Source organism: Meles meles, chromosome 5 (genome assembly GCF_922984935.1).
Source record: "Meles meles chromosome 5, mMelMel3.1 paternal haplotype, whole genome shotgun sequence".
Classification (NCBI taxonomy): Eukaryota; Metazoa; Chordata; class Mammalia; order Carnivora; family Mustelidae; genus Meles; species Meles meles.
In genome coordinates, this window is record NC_060070.1 from 50,819,643 (window position 1) to 50,840,134 (window position 20,492).

The 20,492-nt window shown below is 34.3% G+C and overlaps 1 protein-coding gene across 1 annotated transcript in view; it reads left to right on the forward strand.

The window, feature by feature from the left end:
* Positions 1-249: 249 nt before the first annotated feature.
* The window catches only part of LCA5 (lebercilin LCA5), a 42,565-nt gene continuing 22,322 nt past the window's right edge, over positions 250-20,492 (forward strand). Inside the window, exons 1-2 of the mRNA XM_046004100.1 lie at positions 250-571; positions 5,195-5,724. Coding sequence (XP_045860056.1) covers positions 379-571; positions 5,195-5,724 — 723 coding nt within the window. The 5' untranslated portion in view covers positions 250-378. The remainder of the gene's footprint in view (positions 572-5,194; positions 5,725-20,492) is intronic.

Below are 20,492 nucleotides of genomic sequence, written 5' to 3' on the forward strand. Positions count from 1 at the left end.
TCTAAGCTCCAACATTCTGTCTTTTCCCCAAATACTATAAATAACAATGTGAAAAATATAGGTGAATTGAATTATAGCTTCTTTTAGAAATTATAATACTATTTACTTTTAGTATCTTTCATTGTAATTAACTATAAAACCTATTTCATGAAATATAATGAGTTTCCTTTCCTCTTTCTTAATTGTAGGGACAAAAGTGTATCTTCTGGTTGCTAATGTTCTAATCTCTACTACAGATACCTAGAGAAAACAAAGTGCAGACATGAATATTATCACCAGGATCTGAAGACTCTGAACACTGCTATTCAGGCTTGTCATGGAGTTTTTTGGAGAAAGGAATCTGTGAAATTATGTGAATAGAGACTATTTTACAAAACCATGGGGGAGAGAGAAAGAAGTCCAGATAATGATCAAGAAAGTAAGGCAGGAAAACACTGTTACTCTTCATCTGATTTTGAAACTACCCCCCAGTCTTCTGGCCGGTCTTCGCTGGTTAATTCTTCTTCACCCACAAGTATTAAGGGAAAAAATCCTAAAAGACAAATTTCAGATAGCCAAGTGCATCATCAAGGTAAGCATTCTTTAAGAGTCCGGTGGACCTTGAAGACTCATTTTAAGTGTTTAGGAAAGTTGTACGAATGAAACTTCCATTGCTATGTATATATTGATATACGCATGGAAATGGGCTGATCGTCGTTTTGAATAAGATGTATTTTTGTATATATAGTTGTATATATAGTGATATATATAGTTGTTGCCTGTGGTGCTGTGTATTATCCTTTGTTATAATTAAAACCATACTATATACAGAAGAAGGAACTATTAATAAACCTTCTTATTTTGTTCTCTTCTTCCTAAATGAATGTCTTGCTGTTTCTGAGGTACTGTAAAGGCAAAAAAAAAAAAGTCACAAAATGTTTATTCCTTTTTAAATCTTCACCTCTAAAAAGCAGCAAGACATTGCTACAAGGTAGTTAAGGGACATTTTTATGAAACTACTTCCTCTAGGATACACAGTGCTTACTGCAAAAGCTCAAATTAAATCTAGAAATGGAATTTGGGACTTGGGACTACCACTTCGTTTTCTGTAAAATTATGTTATAATGGAAACAAGGTTAATTATTAGAAATGATTTGTTTTATTAAAATTTTCCTAGTTTGGATCTACATATTAATACATATTTGACAAGGCAGTGTTCTAGAAATCTCTTCTTCATCTTATTGAATTTTCGGTCAAAAAGCCCCAGATGTACTTAGTAACAAAATATCTAAGGACAACCGTAGAAAAATACACCATAGAAAATTAAGCTAAGGTAAATGAGTTAATTACAGTATACATTAATGAATGCAGCACAGTTATAATAGTACTAGGTTAGAATGCTCATATAGAGGTTTTTTAAAAAAGATTTTATTTATTTATTTATTTGACACATAGAGAGAGAGATAGAACACAAGCAGGGGAGTGGGAGAGGAAGAAGCAGGCTTCCCGCTGAGCAGGGAGCCCCTGAGCCCAAGGCAGTCTCTTAATGACTGAGCCACCCAGGCATCCCACTTATATAGAGTTTAGATTGCAAGGCAGGGAGAGGTAAAATGGAAGCCGAAAAGGAAAACAGGGGACCTTGAAACCTATAATAATATATTGGCTCTCTTTTTCAGTGTGGAAATAGTTGGCTATTGAACAGATTTAAACAGGGGTATAATTGAATTTCCTTTATAAATTTTTACTTTGGAAAGTAATATTTGCTTTAAAAAAATCTGCAAAGAGTGTGTTACTTTTGAAAGCAACCCTCTGGTGGACCCCTGATCTAGCTTCCCAGAGATATTTGTTCTTATAACAATTGGGTGCTTTTCCTTTTTCTTTCTTTTGCCTATACAGTGCTCAGGGTTTTTGGTCTTTTTTTTTTTTTTTTTTAAAGATTTTATTTATTTATTTGACAGAGAGAGATCACAAGTAGGCAGAGAGGCAGGCAGAGAGAGTGAGAGGGAAGCAGGTTCCCTGCTGAGCAGAGAGCCCGATGCGGGACTCGATCCCAGGACCCTGAGATCATGACCTGAGCCGAAGGCAGTGGCTTAAACCACTGAGCCACCCAGGTGCCCCGGTTTTTGGTCTTTTGCTCCAAATCTGTCAGTGAGAGCCTCTTGTTTTGATTTTGTGGTTGAATGCATGATCTGATACTAAACTTTTGCTATCTAATTAAGAAAAAACAGACTGTAGGGTTGAACCTTAGAAAATGCTTGTTTGTACCTAAGAAATAACATACATATTTGAGGAATTATTGGTAATATTGGTAGGAATACTTTAATTTTTCACTACTTTCCCAGAAGCAGCTTAGGAGGCCACCTAATTAAGGAGTCAGAAATTCTTAAACCTTACATTATTAAGGAAAATAATTGAGAAAAAGCTTTGAAAAACATTTTCAACATCACCCAGAAAATTTCAGTTATTAATCTTCAATCTGACTTGTTTGTTTTGTCTTTTGAATTAAAATCTGTGGTAATTTGTCTATCTTAGATCAATCAACAGGACCACACCAGCTATAGTTAAACACTTTATTGTTTCCTTAAACACTGAATTAGTTTCTTGTTAGGCTGGCAACGACCAGTGTACAGTAAACTAAGGACAGAACAAATGTGATTAAAATAGCATCTTAAACACTTGAATTCGTGTATTTGCATGTTTGATACCATATTCTTCTTTTTAATTTTCAGCATATTAAATATTTTTAAAATAAAATTGTTGCTTTATCAAAAGTTATATGCACAATAAAATTTAAGTTTCATTTATACATGTTTATATATTACGTTATGTATTTATTATATTTCATGTTTTGTCAATAGCATAAACATCTTAAGTCTTTTATAGGTGCATAATTCATCTTTAATACATGTTTTTAAAGGAGTCGTATTTTATTTTTATCACCCGAAAGTAGAGACAAAGCAGTATTTTCTCACCCTCTTTTTCATAGTGACTTAACAAGGAGTAGATGAAGAGTGATACACATGATAGTCATCTTTTCTCACTCTTACTAGCACTGTATTTCATCTTGATAGTTTTAAAAATGAAAATAAAAAAGTAAATGGCAGCTAGGAAATCTTTTTGAGTTCAGGTTAAGTGTATTTTTTATGATCAGTTTGTAGTCATGCTAATAGAATATGGTAAAAATAAATGTTCAGATTTTTAGGATGTGAAAAAGTTGGTTTTGGAAGCCCTTCCTGTCTGAACAATCGAAGTAAGGTATTAGTGGAAAATTATATCCTGATTCTTACATAGGCTTTAAATTTTCAAATAAAATAAATTTCTGTTTGTATTTTGTAATTTGTAATTTTGTTTGCTGAGAAATAGAATTTTATACATAAAAATCAGAGATTTGGAATAATTAACATTTCTCTTTATGTATAATCATTTTTATATGTAAAGTTTTTGTCATTCCAAGAATTGAATACATATTCTATAAAAGTATATGGATACCAAAACTGTTAACTCAGTATGTTGGGAAGGAAAGAAAATTGAAATGATGGATTGGAGCAATGCCGTCCAGGGGAAATATAATGCAAGTCACAAACACAAGGACCTTTTTTATATTGTCTGATAACCATGTTAAAAAAAGAAAAATAGGTATAATTAATTTTAATAGTATATTTTATTTGATCCAAAATATTCAAAATATTTTTTTAAAATGTAGTTATATAAAACACTGTGTTTAAAACATTATGCATTTTTTTTGAACAAGTGTTTGAAATTCAGTATGTATTTCAGTTATGGCATATCTCAGTTTGGACTGTCCACATTTCAAATCTCTCAAGCCACATGTAGCTGGTGACTACTACGGTATTGGAAAGTATAGTTCAAAGTTGTAGGCTTTCCCCCATTTCTTGGTATTACTGCTTCCTTTTGTGTATTCAAACAATTATAGAACTGAAATCCCAAATCAGTACACAGTCAAAACACATTCTTTAGAGTTGTCCATTTTTTTAATGAACTTTTGTAATGTAAACTGTAAATATTACCTGTTACTCTTTACTTGTTTACATAATGGAATCAAGGTATCCCCAGCTGGAGGGAAGGTTAAGGAAGGGTTGAATTTTCTAGCCCCCCACCCCCTGGAATGCATTTCCTTCTTGGAAAAAAAGGCAGTCACCTTGGAGATTAAAGTTCATTATTCTCAACTGTGGCAGACTTCCAGATGTCTCTTTTTAAAGGGCAGGTGCTTTGTGTATTGGGGCCTAAGTTTAATGAACTTTTAGTAAAAATAATGACATTCCACAGTCTTGTGAAATGTTATTTAATATGTACAATTTAAAGATTTCATATGCCTATATTTTTTAGGGTGTAGGTTTTTATTTTTATCTTGTTCTCAAATTACTTAAAATGTTTTTGATTTGAACCTCACACAAAAAGCCCCTGAGCAGGCATTTGAAATAATGCAGTAACATCTGTACTGCTAAGTGTTTTTCATTTTCAGTCACTGATAAATGGGATTAAGTTCTTATTGCTGACAGAGAATATGTGTGGAGAACTTCCCGTTTTACATGCATTCTTTGTTTAATCCTCACAACAACCTAGTTATATAGGTGGTGTTATGCTTGTTATATGGGTGGGGAAAATAGACCTGGAAAGGTTTAGCTGAATTGCCCAAGGAGTTATTAAGTGGTAGATCAAAGTCCCAAACCCAGATCTTTTCGCTGTACAATGTGGTATTGTCTTGTTTACCCAAATAAAGAAAAAGAGTTCAAATTAATTTAGAGAAAACATGTGTTTCACATTCCAAATTATAATCCCAAATATCTTGGCATAAATTACTTGAATATCACAGTATTTTGTCCAGTGTTTATTACACCCCATGCTCATGATGCTCATGCTTGAATTCTGTCTTGCCATCTTATCTATAAGGTTAAAAATGGTAAAGCCTGATGCTGTTGTTTTTTAAAGCAATATAAAAATAATTTCCTATAAACCATTGGGGTATCATTTTGATAAAAGTCAGAATGTTCCTGACCTTTCTTAAGATAAGATTCTGGACCTGTCTTAATAAAAGCATAGTGAGACCTCTAAATAAAACCTGATACTTAAATATTGTAAGATCATTTTTTAAGGAAGAAACTAAAGAATGTTATAGATTCATTTATATTAGAATGAATAAGTAATATTACATTAGTACAGCTTTCACTTTACATCATTACTGTTTCTTTTTTAGCCCCTAGGAAGCCAAGCCCTAAGGGTCCACCAAACAGAAGGGGAGTCCGAGTGGGATTTCGCTCCCAGAGCCTCAATAGGGAGCCACTCCGGAAAGATACTGATCTTGTTACAAAACGGGTTCTTTCTGCAAGACTGCTAAAAATCAATGAATTGCAGAATGAAGTGACTGAACTCCAGGTCAAGTTAGCTGAGCTGCTAAAAGAAAATAAGGCTTTGAAAAGGCTTCAGTACAGACAGGAGAAAGCCCTGAATAAGTTTGAAGATACAGAAAATGAAATCTCACAACTTATTGTTCGTCATAACAATGAGATTACAGCACTCAAAGAACGCTTAAGAAAATCTCAAGAGAAAGAACGGGCAACTGAAAAAAGGGTGAAAGATACAGAAGGTGAACTATTTAGGACAAAATTTTCCTTACAGAAACTGAAAAAGATCTCTGAAGCTAGACACCTACCTGAGCGAGATGATTTGGCAAAGAAACTAGTTTCAGCAGAGTTAAAATTAGATGACACTGAGAGAAGAATTAAGGTAAAACTAATACAGCCTCTAATTGTACTGTTTGTGTTGGTTTTTCATTGGGTATTTAATGTGCTCTGTTAAGATTGCTTATTGCAGTTCAGTATATACTTGGAGATGAAAACTATTTCTTTTAATAGTTGTAAAATTATCTTTGAGCAAGAGATTAGGAAAAAATTAAAATTTTTTTAATACTTAAGAGCAAGATACAAAAAATTTACACATTAATGGGCCACCTGTTAATGAATGAGTGTTTAATTCTATGAATCTTAGTCATTTTGGGGAAATACATTATTTAATTATCTGATTGTTTCTCTAAAACTGAAAATGATACACTAGTAGCTATAGTTTATAAAACTGACATTTGGGGTCATTGTGTAAGAAATGTCACATAAAATTCTTTGTTTTTATTTCCTTGAACATTTGTAAAAGACTTTTTGGGGGCAGGGCTTACCCTTATTCCCCCAGATAGAAACTAATATGAGAGACAGGTGTAAGAATGTTGAGTCACTAGTCTGAGAATATAGCAGAGTTTTTAAAAAGATATTTTTCTTGGAACAAGTTGAAAAAAAGAGTACTACTCCATGATATTTGCACAAAGAATTTGTATTAGATGCTACCGTATACTTGTGGGTATGTATGTATATATATCATATACACGTGGTAAAATTGCATAAAACTAAATACATATACAGTGTATATATATATATAAGTATATGTGTGTGTGTATATGTATATCAAACAGAAGCCCTGAGTCAGGGCTTATGAAAATCAATGAGTAGTTTGGAAAGCAAAGCTAGGGAAAAGTGTAGGAATAATGCCTGCTGTGAGAGCTCTCTGAACAAGTGCAAGTCAGAACTACAAATAAATTAACTTTCTGCAATGTATTAATTAGGTGGTTTTTTTTTGTTTTGTTTTGTTTTTTTTTTTAATTAGGTGTTTTTAGTATATGTTATGTTATAGTGCTTCTTTGTATAGTATACCATGTTTAAGTACACCAATGCTAACCCAGGGGCAGTGGCTTACTAATACTGTGTACATCAATGGTTAGAAAAAGTAGCTAACTTACTCTATACAATTAACAATCATTATTCTGTTTCGGTGCACAGAAGGTACCCTATTGTGTAGGCTTTACCAGTAATCAACCCAAACTGCAGAGCAAGCATATGGAAACTTTTTTTTTAAAGGGCTACTTACCTTGCGGTGGGGTGGGGGTAGGATCTGAAAGCAATTATTGTCACAAAAAAACAAAGCATTTTAATCAATTTTTATTTTTTATTTTTATTTTATTTCTATTTTTGTTTTTTTAAAGGATTTTATTTATTTATGACAGAGATAGCGAGAGAGGGAACACAAGCAGGGGGAACAGCAGGCAAAGGGAGAAGCAGGCTTCCTACTGTGCAGGGAGCCTGGAGGATGCTGGGATCATGACCTGAGCCGAAGGCAGATGCTTAATGACTGAGCCACCCAAGCACCCCATTTCAATTATTTTTAAAGGGGAAATAGAAAATGTCCCATTACAATTGGGAACCACGAGCACAGAATGCTAATAATGATTTTAAAGAAAAAAATACCTCTGTGTATGTATAAAACTAGAGAGAACATGGTGTCGCAATCTACACACACACACATATACTGTGGTTCTCTCTTACAGCCAGTTATGAAGGAGGTTTATGAGTGTTGAGGGGAAGAGGAGAAAAAAGAAAGAGAGGAAAAACTAGTCTTTGGATTCTGAGTAATAGATGAAGGTTGATTATGTAGCTGCTCACTTAGCAAGAAAATCATCTGTAGTAAAGTCTTTGAAATAGTTGTTAACTGAATAGTGTCCTCAATACTTTTCTTTTTTTCCTTATTGGGTTTAAAGAAGTGTTTTTAACTTTTTATTTTGAGTTAATTATAGATTCATATGCTGTTATATGAAAATTATATGTAGAGATCCCATATATGCTTCATCCAGTTTCTGCAGTGGTAACATGCTGCATAACTGCAATATAATGCTGCAACCAGGAAATTGTTTTTGATACAATGATTCAATCCATGAACCTTACTCAGGTTTCACATGCATTCATTCGTGTTTGCATGTGTGTATGTGTTTAGTTCTATGCAGTTTTATCAGATGTGTAGAAAAATTTATGTGACCACCACCAGAATCAAGATGCAGAACAGTTCCATCACAAGGATCCCGAGTTACCAGTTTTTATAGGCACAGCTGCCTTATTGCCTTCTCTCTCACCTGTGGCATCCACAAATCTGTTCACTATTTCTACAATTTTGTCATTTTAAGAATGTTATATAAGTGGAATCATGTAGTATTTAACCTTTTGAGATGAATAGATTTCATTTTTTTTCCTTGAGCTCCATGCAAGTTGTATATATCAATAGTGTGTTCCTTTTTTATTCCTGAGTAGTATGCTATGGTATGGATATACACAGTGTTATGGTACATCCCATTGAAGGACATCAGGGTTGTTATCCAGTTTTTAGCTATTAACTAATAATGCTGCTATAATCATTCATACACAGTTTTTTGTGTGAACATATATTTTCATTTTTCTGGGATATATGTCTAAAAAGTGCTTGATGGGTTGTATGATAAATGCATATTTGATTTTGTAAGAAACACCATTCTATTTCTTTCTTTCTTTCTTTCTTTTTTTTTTTTAAAGATCTCATTTATTTACTTGACAGAGAGAGAGAGAGAGAGAGAGAGAGAGATCACAAGTAGGCAGAGAGGCAGACAGAGAGAAGGGGAAGCAGGCTCCCTGCTGAGCAGAGAGCCCAATGCGGGGCTTGATCCCAGGACCCTGAGACTACGACCTGAGCTGGAGGCAGAGGCTTAACCAGCTGAACCGCCCAGGCGCCCCAACTGTTTTCTTTCTAGAGTGGCAGTGCTATTTTACATTTCTACCAGCAATGTATAATTGATTCAGTATCTCCACATCCTTGCCAGCTTTTGATGTTACTACTCTTTTATATTGCAGCCTTTCTGATAGGTGTTTAGTGCTGTCTCATGGTTTTAATTTGTATCATTCCTAATGGCTAATGATATATATCTTTTTGTGTGCTTATTTGCCATCTGTAGATTCTATTCATGTTATTCTTTTTTTTTTTTTTTTTGGCCCATTTCCTAATTGGCTTGTTGGTGTATTTACTAATTTTTTAAGTTCTTTATATATTCTAATTACAAGTCCTTTGTCAGATATGTGGTTTGCAAATATTTTCTCCCAGTCTGTAGTTGTCTTTTCATTTTCATCACAGGGGCTTTCAGAGGGAAAGTTTTAAATTTTGATATAATCTAGTTTATCAGATTTTTCTTTTATGGATTGTGCTTTGGATAAAGTCTCAGAATTCTTTGTCTATTTCTATCACCCTTAGCCTGTAGCCCCCGAGATTTTCTACTGTACTTTTATCCAAAGGTCTTATGGTTTTGTGTTTTACTTTCATGTCCATTTTGAGTTAATTTTGTATCAGATGTGAGATTCAGGTTGAGGTTTTTTTGTTTGTTTGTTCTTGTTTTGTTTTGTTTTTGCCTGTGGTGCTCAGTTACTCTAGTAACCATTTGTTGAAAAGGTATCCTTCCTCTGTTGAATTTGGCACCTTTTTCAAAAATCAGTTGGGCAGATTTTTATTGGTCTATTTCTGGGTTCTTTCGTCTGTTCTGTTGATCTGTGTGTCTGTCCCTCTGACAATACCACACATTCTTCATTATAGGCAAAATAATAAGGTTTAACATTAGGTAGATTGATTTGTCTCGTTATGCTTTATTTTTAAAAGTTTGGCTATTTTAACTAATCTGGGTCCTCTGCCTTTCCATATAAACTTTAGGATAAGCTTGTCTTTGTCTACAAACCCTTTCCTGGGATTTTAATGGGAAATGCATTAAACATGGATCATTTGTGGAGAATTGATGTGTTGAACCTTCCTACTCTCGAGCACAGTATATTCTTCATTTATTTAATCATCTTTCATTTCTTTCATCATCAATTTGTTATTCTTAGGATATAGATCCATACAGGTTTTGTTAGATTATACATAAATATTTTATTTTCTTTAGAACAGTTGTAAATAATCTCAGTTCTTTCTGGATGAGAAAATTATGTTTGAACTTGTATTTTCAAATTTCAAAGCTTTTTTTTGGTAATTATTTTCACAAGGGGTTATGAATGTTTTATGTACATGAAGGAGTAACTTTTTTTAGAAGTTAACTCTCAGATTTTAGGAGTGTTGAGTTAATTAGCTATAAGCCTCAGAGTTTGGTTGGGAGATCTAAAGTACTTCATTTCTGTTGTGTTTGAAGTTTTATTAGAATTGACATTTAATATGTTATTATGAATCTCCTTTTCTCAAATCAATCTCATTTCAGCTGTCACACCATATACTAGCTCTCTTGTGAATGGAGGAGCCTCGGCAACCCACCTTAGGGTAATTTTCTACTTCCTAGCTTACCTTTTCATACTTCCTAAAGCCTTTGGCCCATTATGTCTAATTTTATCTTTCATAATCTCAGTAATCAACCCAGAATTTGAAATATTTACCATTGAGTTTCTTAATTCAGTATGAAATTCAGCTTTTGTTTTTGTGCCTCATTCATTTACTCAGTTTTATTACTTTATCCAACACTAAGTTGATCTTTTTTCTTCAAACTCAGTAGGTTATAGTCACTACCATTAATTAGGCAAAGGAGAAATCAAAAAGAAATCTAGAAGCGTAATTGCAGTGTTTCATTTTGCACATTAACTAAAACCCAGGACAGTCCCGAGTATCCCTTAAAATTGCAGTGAAATATTAGTAGTGCTATGTTTTAGTTCTGTGCCACTCTTTCCTAAGAATGGTGTTTTTTCTTTGTTTCCTTTGGTGTAGCTTTTTCTTTTAAGAGTCTGTCTAAGTTGAAACTTGGAGCAGCTTTGTTTGTTTATTGATTGTCTCATTCCAGGAAGGATTTCAGGCCACTATCTTACTCCCTTTTTGAGTTACTTTTTCCTTCTTAGGGGAGGGACAGAAAGCAGTTTTCAAGGTTACCTGTAAATAATTTAGCTGTGAAAAAACTTCCCTCTGAATATTATCCTCTAAGTTGGGTGCAGGCTTAGTTTGTAGGTTGATGGAACTGAGCGAATGCAGAGTCTGTGATTTAAGAGCAGGTAGTTCATGATTACTGAAACAAGCAGCCCAAGGTATGAATGGAGAAAAGCACCCATGACTGCTGTTTTTCCCTTGTGTGATGTGGTCTGCTCATCCTGGACTGGACAGCAGGGATGAAGAACTGCTTGATAAGGTTAAATTTGTTGAATTCTGTATTTAGGGGTAGGCAGCTAAACCAGACTACATATTTCTTTACTTATAGTTATTTTTGTACTGTTATTTTGACTTTTATGTCAATAAATTTATTGAATCGAATTTTGTCACAGTAGCAGCCTCGTTTTAATTATTTATTTACTTTAATATTAATAGTTACATGTATTTTAATATTTAAATAAAATTACGACAAACTATAAAGCTGCAAAAAATGTAGAGGTGTGCTAACTTTCACAGCAAAAAACATTTTTAGTTCTATAATTCAGTGATTCCCAAAGTTTGTGGTCTTAAGACCTGTTTAAATGTTTAAAAATTATTGCAGACCCCCCACCCCCACCCCCCGCCCAGGAGCTTTTGTTTATGTGGGGAGGTCTGTTGATATTTACCATTTCAGAAATAAAAACAGAAATTTAAAAATATTTTTAATTTACCTAAAAATAATAACTCCTATCTGTTATCATAAAATTTTTTCAAGAAAAATATTTTCTAAACCAGAAATAAATTGGGAGAAGAGTGGCATCGTTCTATATATTTGCAAATTTCTTCAATATTAGGCTTAATAGAGGATGGGTACTTAGAGCTCTTTCTGCATTCAATCTGTTGCAGTATGTTATTATGGTTGGTAAATATTTTAAAAATGCAGCCTTACACTGATGTCTATAGGAGTTAGAAAATGGAAGAATATTTTGATAGACTTTCCAGATAACTAGATATGCCTCTTTAATACTACATCAAAACTTAGTAAGTGGTATTTATTTCTTAATAGGTTTTTTGCAGTGTGATATCTGAAGCCATAATCACTGAACTTTTTGTACTGTGTCACATCACTTTTGTACTTGTTCATTGTGTTAGGCAGATTTTCTGAATGTTGACACTTTTCTTTATATAATATCATAGCCTTTGGAAAATTCCACTTAATATTCATGACAATGACTGAAAGTAGCAAATAATACTGCATTATAAAAGTGTTCTGAACTTTCGGACTCCTGAAGGTGTCTAAGGGACCTTTAGGTGACCCTTGTACCACCCTTTGAGAATCACTGATTTAACATAAGCAGTTCTGGAGTGCCAGGGTGGCTCAGTCGATTAAGCATCCAACTGTTGTTTTTGGCTTAGGTCATGATCTCAGGGTTGTGAGATAGAGCCCTACACACTCTGCCCTTAGCAGGGAGTCTGCTTGAGATTCTCTCTCTCCCTTTACCTCTATGCCCCCCACTGCCTGCTCATGCTTTTTCTCTCTCAAATAAATAAATCTTTTTTTTTTTTAAAGCAATTCTTTATTAGTGGCTTCATTAGTGACTCCCCCAAAATGCAGTTTCTTTCTTTCTTTCTTTCTTTCTTTCTTTCTTTCTTTCTTTCTTTCTTTATTTATTTATTTTTTAATTTATTTATTTGAGAGAGAGTGAGCACAAGTCGGGGGAGCAGCAGAGGGAGAGGGAGAGGTAGGTTCCCCACTGAGCGAGAAGCCCGGATATGGGGCTCCATCCCAGGACCCCAGGATCATGACCTGAGCCGAAGGCAGAAGCTTAACCAACTGAGCCCTCCAGGTTCCCCTAAAAATGCAGTTTCTTTTAATGACTGCCAAACTGCACCATTGCTACTAGGCCTGTGACTGGCCTCCAATAGGTGCTGAAGGTAAAGGCACCAATTCTGTCGAACCCCTCATAAGAAAGACTTAGAGTTGGGGTTGCATTCCTGATCTAAGGATGCAGTCGCATATTAGTTATAGATAAGACCAATAAAACAAATACCATGAATTGTAACTATCATAAGAATCCTTAATCATTAAATGAGAAATTATCTACTAAGTTTCGGAAAAGATCATACGTGTAATTACGTGTAATACCATATACATATTATTAAAAGGACCAAGGGTACACATATAGTATATTAAAAAAATCCAACTCTGTTTTAACATTGAATTGCCACAGACTGAATTACCATGATAGAAAAACATAAACAATTAACAAGGCTTTCTCTCCCTTTTTAGAAATTTGTAAAGATTTTGGGGAATTATTTGAGTAGCCTAAGTACCATACAGTTGTGAAATAAAGTTTCAAGACTTTTCTTTTGATCGATTTTCCTGTAAGAGAGTGGCATTCAAATTTCCTTGACCCTAGAGCTGCCCTCAAGTAGCTGATTCTTGGTGATAAAAACAGTATTGTCCTCCACTGTAAGCCATTTTCAGAAGTAAGAATTGATTCATCATTATCTTCTTTTACCCTTCCTAATTTAATCAGAACCAGAATTGAAATATCTAATATTAGGCCCTTTTCCTGCATCTTTCCCTGCCATTTTGTACTCTAAGGCCAGGTACCTGCTCTAAGCACTTTTCTGCCCTTGAGAAAGGGCAGAAACTCAAATCCGGAAGGCCTGCCTTTGCTTCACTTACCTGTTCTGTATTATTTCTAAAAAATGAAGCTAATTAGGAGAGTTGGAAGTCAAACCAAGAGTTCAGTTTTGTTCTTGTCCTATTCTGACTTTGAGCAGCTCTCTTAACCAACAGGTTTCAGTTGCTTCATTGAGGAATGAAATGGAATGTTTCTGAGGCTCCTTCGGTTTCTGAAACCTGATGGGTATAAATCATATTTTATATCTTGTATGTGCCAAAAGTGTTTTTAGCATGGTAAACTATATTCATTCCCCCCAAAATTAAGTCCTTATCATACCATTTTATTGAATATTGGGAGAATGGAAGATTTCTAATGTTGGAAAAAAGGAACTACTTATAAAATAGCACTTGTTGAGGATAGCACTTGTTAATTTTTCATCGTATAATCGTATAAACAATAGCACTTGTTAATTTTTCATCATTTAATAATTCAAGGAATTGGCTAGATTTTATTTTTATAAATTTTTTTTTACCAATTTTGGTGGGGGAAGATTTACAATGAAATTATGAGATCTGTGATAGAAGGGTAAAATTTAAAAACATTCCAGAGAGTACATTTTACAAAATCCTTTGAAACTACCCATTGAGAACAATTGTTACAACAATTTTATATTAATATTTAAAATAATTTATCTGTTGGAAAGTAATACAAGCATTACAAAAGGCCTAAAAATTCAAATAATACAAAGAAATATACAGTGAAACATCAGTATCCCTTTTATGCTATCCTTGTAGATTGCTTCCCATGAAGTAAGCACTGTTAAAAATCATCTCAACATGTACAAATTCATATATGTATATGCTTTTTTTAATTCTCTAACTACAAATGGGAGTGTACCATGCACACTGGTTAGTATTTTTTTTTCTTTTTTTACTGAAACATATTTTGGTACTCTTTATTTATTATTATATATGTATATGTACTATGTTTATGTATAAACTCACATGTATATAAAATCTGCCTCATTCTTTTTTTAATTTTCCAGATACATTGAGATATAGCTGACGGTAAAAGGTGTACAACCTAACGGTTTGCATTTATCGTGAAATAATTACCACAATAAGTTTTGTAAGCATCCATCATCTTATATAGACTTATATCTTATATAGACTCAGTAAAAAGAGAAAGAAACTTTATTACCTGTGATTCTCTTAGGAGTCACTCTCTTAACAACCTTCATGTATATCATACAGCATGTTAACTGTAGTCACCATGTTATATATTACATATCTAATACTTATTTACCTTATACCTGCAAGTTTATACCTTTTGACTGTCTTTCTCCAATTCCATGTTCCCCCCTCCCCATTTCCCTCCTGCTAACCCCAAGTGTGATCTCTTTTTCTGGAATTTTAAAAAAATTATATATTCCACATGTAAGTGAGAACATACAGTAATTGTCTCTTTGTGATTTATTTTACCTAGCATAATGCCTTCAAGGTCCATTCATACTGTCCCAAATGGAAGGATTTCCTCATTTTTTATAGCTGAATAATATCCCATTGTGTATGTATGTATACATCACAATAGCTTTATCCAGTCATCCATTGATGGACACGGGGATGTTTTCATGTCTTGGCTATTATAAATAATGCTGCTATGAACATAGGGGTGCAGATATTCTTTAGAGCTAGTGTATTTGTTTCCTTTGGATATATTCTCAAAAGTGGAATTGCTAGATCATGGAGTTAATGTAATTTTAGTTTTTTGAGGATCCTCCATACTCTTTCCATAGCAGCTGTACCAGCATACAGTCTTAGCAATCATGTATAAGGGTTCCCTTTTATATTCACATCCTTACCAATATTTGTAATCTCTTGTCTTTAGTGATGGCCATTCTAATAGGCATGAAGATAATATCTCATTGTGGTTTTGATTTGCATTTCCTTAATGACTGGTGATGTTGAGCATCTTCTTGTTGGCCTTTCATATACCTTCTTTGGAAAATGTCTATTCAGGTCTTTTGACCATTTTTTAATTGGATTTTTAAATTTTTATTTATTTTTTGCTGTTGAGTTGTAGGATTTCCTTATGTATTTTGGATATAACACCTTATCTGATACATGGCCTGCAAATATTCTTTCCCATTCAGTAGGGTGTCTTCTTAATTTGCTGATGGTTTCTTTTGCTGTGCAGCAGCTTTGTAATTTGATGTTGTCCCACTTGTTTATTTTTATATTTTATATTGTTGCTTATGCTTTTGTGTCCTATCAAAAAAAAAAAATCATCACCAAGACCCATGTCAAGGAGCTTTTTTCCTATGTTCTAGGAGTTTCATCATTTTGCTTCTTACGCGTAAGTCTTTAAAATCCATTTTGTTAATTTTTGAGAGTGGTGTAAGATAGGGGTCCAATTTCATTCTTTTACATGTGAATCTATAGTTTCTATTGAAAAGACTGCTTTTCTCCATTAAGTATTTTTGGCTCCCTTGACAATATTAACTGACTATATATACTTGGATTTATTTCTGGGCTTTCATTTCTGCTCCATTGATCTCTTTGTTTTTTATGCCCGTACCATTCTATTTTGATTACTATCGCTTTTTATAGTACACCTTGAAATAAGGAAGTGTGATGCTTCCTGCTTTGTTCTCTCTTCTCAGGAGTGCTTTGGCTATTGGCTTTTGGCTCTTGTTTTTGTGGTTCCATGTAAATTTTAGGATTTTTTTCTACTCCTTTAAGAAATGCCATTGGAATTTGATAGTGACTGTATTGAATCTATAGATAAGTTTTGGGTGGTATGGACATTTGAACAAATATTATTAATTCTTCCCCTGTGTGAATATAGGTTACCTCTTCCCGTTTCTTTGTGCCCTCTTTGATTTCTTTTGACAGTGTCTTATATTGAGATCTTTCACCTCCTTGATTAAGATTATCTCTAAGTATTACAGAGAACAAACTTACAGTTGCCAGAGAGGAGGTAGATCAGGGAATGGGTGAAACAGCAAAGGCAATCAAGAGTATTCTTACCTTGATGAGCAATGTATAGAATTGCTGAATCATTAGATATACCTAAAACTAATATAATCCTGTATGATAATCATCCTTGAATAAAAATTATTTTTTAAATCAAAAAAAGATTATTCTGAAGTATTTTATTGTGTTGGTGTTATTGTAAATGGGATTATTTTCTTTCTTTCTTAGATAATTCATTGTTAGTGTAGATAATTTTTTGTATCCTACAACTTTCTTAAATTTGTTTATTCATTCTAAGAGCTTTTCGGTTGAGTCTTTAGGATTATTTATATAAAATCATGTCATCTCAAATAGTGACAGTTTTGCTTTTTCCTCTCCAATTCTGATGCCTTTTATTTCCTTTTTTTTTTTTTTAACCTGATTGCTCTAGGTAGGACTTCTATTAAATAGGAGTGGTGAGAGTGGTCACCCTTGTCTTGTTCCAGATCTTAGAGGTAAAGCTAAAGCTTTCATCCTTTCACTTTTGCATATGGTATTAGCTGTGGGATTATACATGGCCTTTATTATGTTGAGGTACGTTTCTTCTGTATCTAATTTGTTAAGAGTTTTTACTATGAACATATGTTGAATTTGGCAGATGCTTTTTCTGTATCTATTGAGATGATTATATGATTTTTTTTTCTTTCATTTTATTAATGTGATGTGTCACATTTGTTGATTTCTGAATGTTGAACTATCCTTGCTTGCATCCCAGGTATAAATCCCACTTGGTCATAGTAATTGAGTCCTTAATGTGCTGCTAAATTTGGTGTGTGAATATTTTATTGAGAATTTTTACGTCTGTTTTCACTGAGATATTGTCTGTATTTTTTTTTTCCCCTGGTATATCCTTTTCTGGCTTTGATTGATTGGTTATTCTAGAGTGTTAATGTCCTTGTATCTGTGAATTATCCAGTTTTCCTCTTGTTAATGATTTCGAGTTTCATACCATTGTGCCTAGAGAAAATCTTGGTATGATTATAATCTCAAATTTGCTAAGATTTGTTTCATGGCCTCAAATACAGTTTATCTTAAAAAAAAGTTCTGTTTTTCACTTGAGAAGAAAGTGTATTCTGCTGTTGTTGGATATGCGTGTGTTAGGCCTGTTTGGTCTATAGTGTTGTTCAAATCTGCTCTTTCTGTTTTTTCTGTCTAGATGATCTGTTCATTGTTGAGAGTGGGGTATTAAAGTCCCCAGCTGGGATGCTTGGGTGGCTCAGTCAGTTAAGTGGCTGCCTTTGGCTCAGGTCATGATCTCAGGGTCCTGGGATCGAGTCCTTTATGGGGCTCCTTGCTCAGTGGGGAGCCTGCTTCTCTATCTGTCTCTGCCTGCCTCTGCCTGTTTGTGCACGCTCTCTCTCTCTCTCTCTCTGATAAGTAAATAAATAAAATCTTAAAAAAAAATAAGTTCCCCACTATTATTATTATTGTATTACTCGTTATTTCTCCTTTTAGTTCTGTTAGTTTTTACTTTATGTATTTAGGTAATCTGATCCTGGGGCGTAAATACTTCTAATTGTCATATCTTCTTGATGAATTACCCTGTTATCATTATATAATAATTGTCTCTTTTTATAATTTTTAGTTTAAGGTCTACTTTGTCTGTAGTTACCACTGCTTTTTTTTGGTTGTCATTTTCTTGAAATGACTTTTGCCATCCCTTCTCTCAATCTATGTGTGTGTGTCTTTAAGGCTGTAGTTGGGTCTCTTGTAAGCTGCATATCAGTGGATCTTTTTTTTTTTTAAATGTATTCCATCATCATTTCCATATCTTTTGATTGGTGAACTTGATCCATTTACATTTAAAGTAAATATTGATAAATAACAACTTGTGCCATTTTGTTAATTGTTTTCTGGAGTTTTGTGGATCTCTTTTTCCTTGTTTCCTATCCTGTTGTCTTTTTGTGTGTTTTGATGTCTTGTGATATCAGTATGCTTTGACTTTTTATCATATCCTTTTGTGTAATTAGTACAGATTTTTCCCTTATGGTTATTTATCATGATATTTTATTTATACATAAAAATATCTTTAAACTGGGGCTCCTGGAGTGGCTCAGTCACTTAAGCAGCTGCCTTTAGCTCAGGTCATGATCCCAGAGTCCTGGGATTGAGCCTGGCATGGGGCTCCCTGCTCAGTTGGGGGCCTGCTTCTCCCTCTCCCTCTACCTGCTGCTCTACCTACTTGTGCTTTCTCTTTATTTCTCTGTCAAATAAATAAATAGAATCTTTACCAAAAAATCTTTAAACTATAACGCTGTATTTTAAACTAATAACAAGTTAAAGTTAACTTCAGTAGAATTCTTAAGCTTTACACTTTCACCTCTCCTTGCCCTCACATTTTAGGTTGATGTTACAACTTAATATTTTTAAATATTGTGTAACTAATAAGATTATTGTAGTTATGGTTATTTTTACTTTTTTTTTTAAGATTTTATTTATTTATTTGACAGAGAGCTAGAGAGCACAAGTAGGCAGAGCAGCATGCAGAGGGAGAAGAGGAAGCAGGCTCTCTGCTGAGCAGGGAGCCCAACGCAGGGCTCAATTCCAGGACCCTGGGATCATGACCTGAGCCAAAGACAGCCGTGTAACTGACTGAGCCATCCAGCCACCCTTTACTGTGTTTTTATAAACTTCTAGTCTAGAGCTGCAATTGAATTATGCATCAAAATTGCCATATTATAGGATTGAACTTTGACTTACTCTACCTTCTTATGTTTTTAGGATATTAATTAGTGTTCTTTTATTTGCAATCAAAGATCCTGCTTCAGCATTTCTTATAAGGCAGGTTTAGTGATGATGAATTCCCTCAGTTTTTGTTTGTTGGGTAGAGTCCTTATCCCTCCATTTCTGAAGGACAGCTTTGCCAGGCAGCATTCTTGGTTGACAGTTTTTTTCTTTCAGTATTTTGATTATGTCCAGACATCTGGGTGGCATAGTCGGTTAAGCATCCGGTTCTTGGTTCTCAGGGTCATGAGATCAAGCCCCATGTGGGATTCCATGCTTAGCATGGAGTCTGCTTGGGATTCTCTCTCCCTCTGCCCCTCTGGTCATGCACTTGCACTCTCTTTCTTCTCTCAAATTAATAATTTGAGAGAAATATTTTGAACATGTCATCCTATTCTTTTTTTTAAAGATTTTATTTATTTATTTGACAGAGATCACAAGTAGGCAGAGAGGCAGGCAGAGAGAGAGGAAGAGAAGCAGACCTCCTGCTGAGCGGAGAGCCCGATGTGGGGCTGGATCCCAGGACCGTGGGATCATGACCTGAGCCGAAAGCAGAGGCTTTAACCCACTGAGCCACCTAGGCCCCTGTCCTGAAAAGTTTCTGTTGAAAAATCTGCTGATTGTCTTGTGGGGGTTCCCTGGTGTGTAACTTCTCTTTTCTCTTTATGTTTTTAAAATTCTGTCTTTGACTTTTTACTGTTTCGTTATAACATCTCTTGATGTAGCCTTTTTGGGTTCAACCTATTTGCAGTCCTTTGGGCTTCCTTTGGGTCTATGTCTGTCCCTAGGGTTGGGAAGTTTTCAGCCAGTATCTCCTTAAATATACTTTGTCTTTTTCTCTTTCTCTTCTTGGAATCCCCATTATGTGTGTATTACTTCTTTTTATTGTGTCCCATAACTCTCATAGGCTTTTTCTTCACCCTTTTCCATTCTTTTTTCTTATGCTTTTCTGACTGGATATTTTTGAAATATCCTACATTCCAGCCTGTCTAGTTCACTAAACTTTAATTATTCTTTTTTCAGATTTTTTTCTGTTTAAATTCAGGGGCACCTGGGTGGCTTAGTTGGTTAAGCAGGGTGCCTTTGGCTCAGGTCATGATCTCAGGGACCTGGGGTTGAGCCCCATATCAGATTCCCTGCTCAGCGGGAGCCTGTTTTTCCCTCTCCCTTTGCCCTTCCTCCCCGCTTGTTCTTTCTCTCTCTTTCAGATAAAATAAATAAAATCTTAAAAAAATTTTTTTAAATTTAAATTCAATTTAGTTAACATATAGTGTATTATTAGTTTCAGAGGTAGAATTTAGTGATTCATCAGTTGCTATAACACCCATGCTTATTACATCAAGTGCCCTCCTTAATGCCCATCACACAGTTATTCCATTCCCCAACACAGTTCCTCTCCAGCAACCTTCAGTTTATT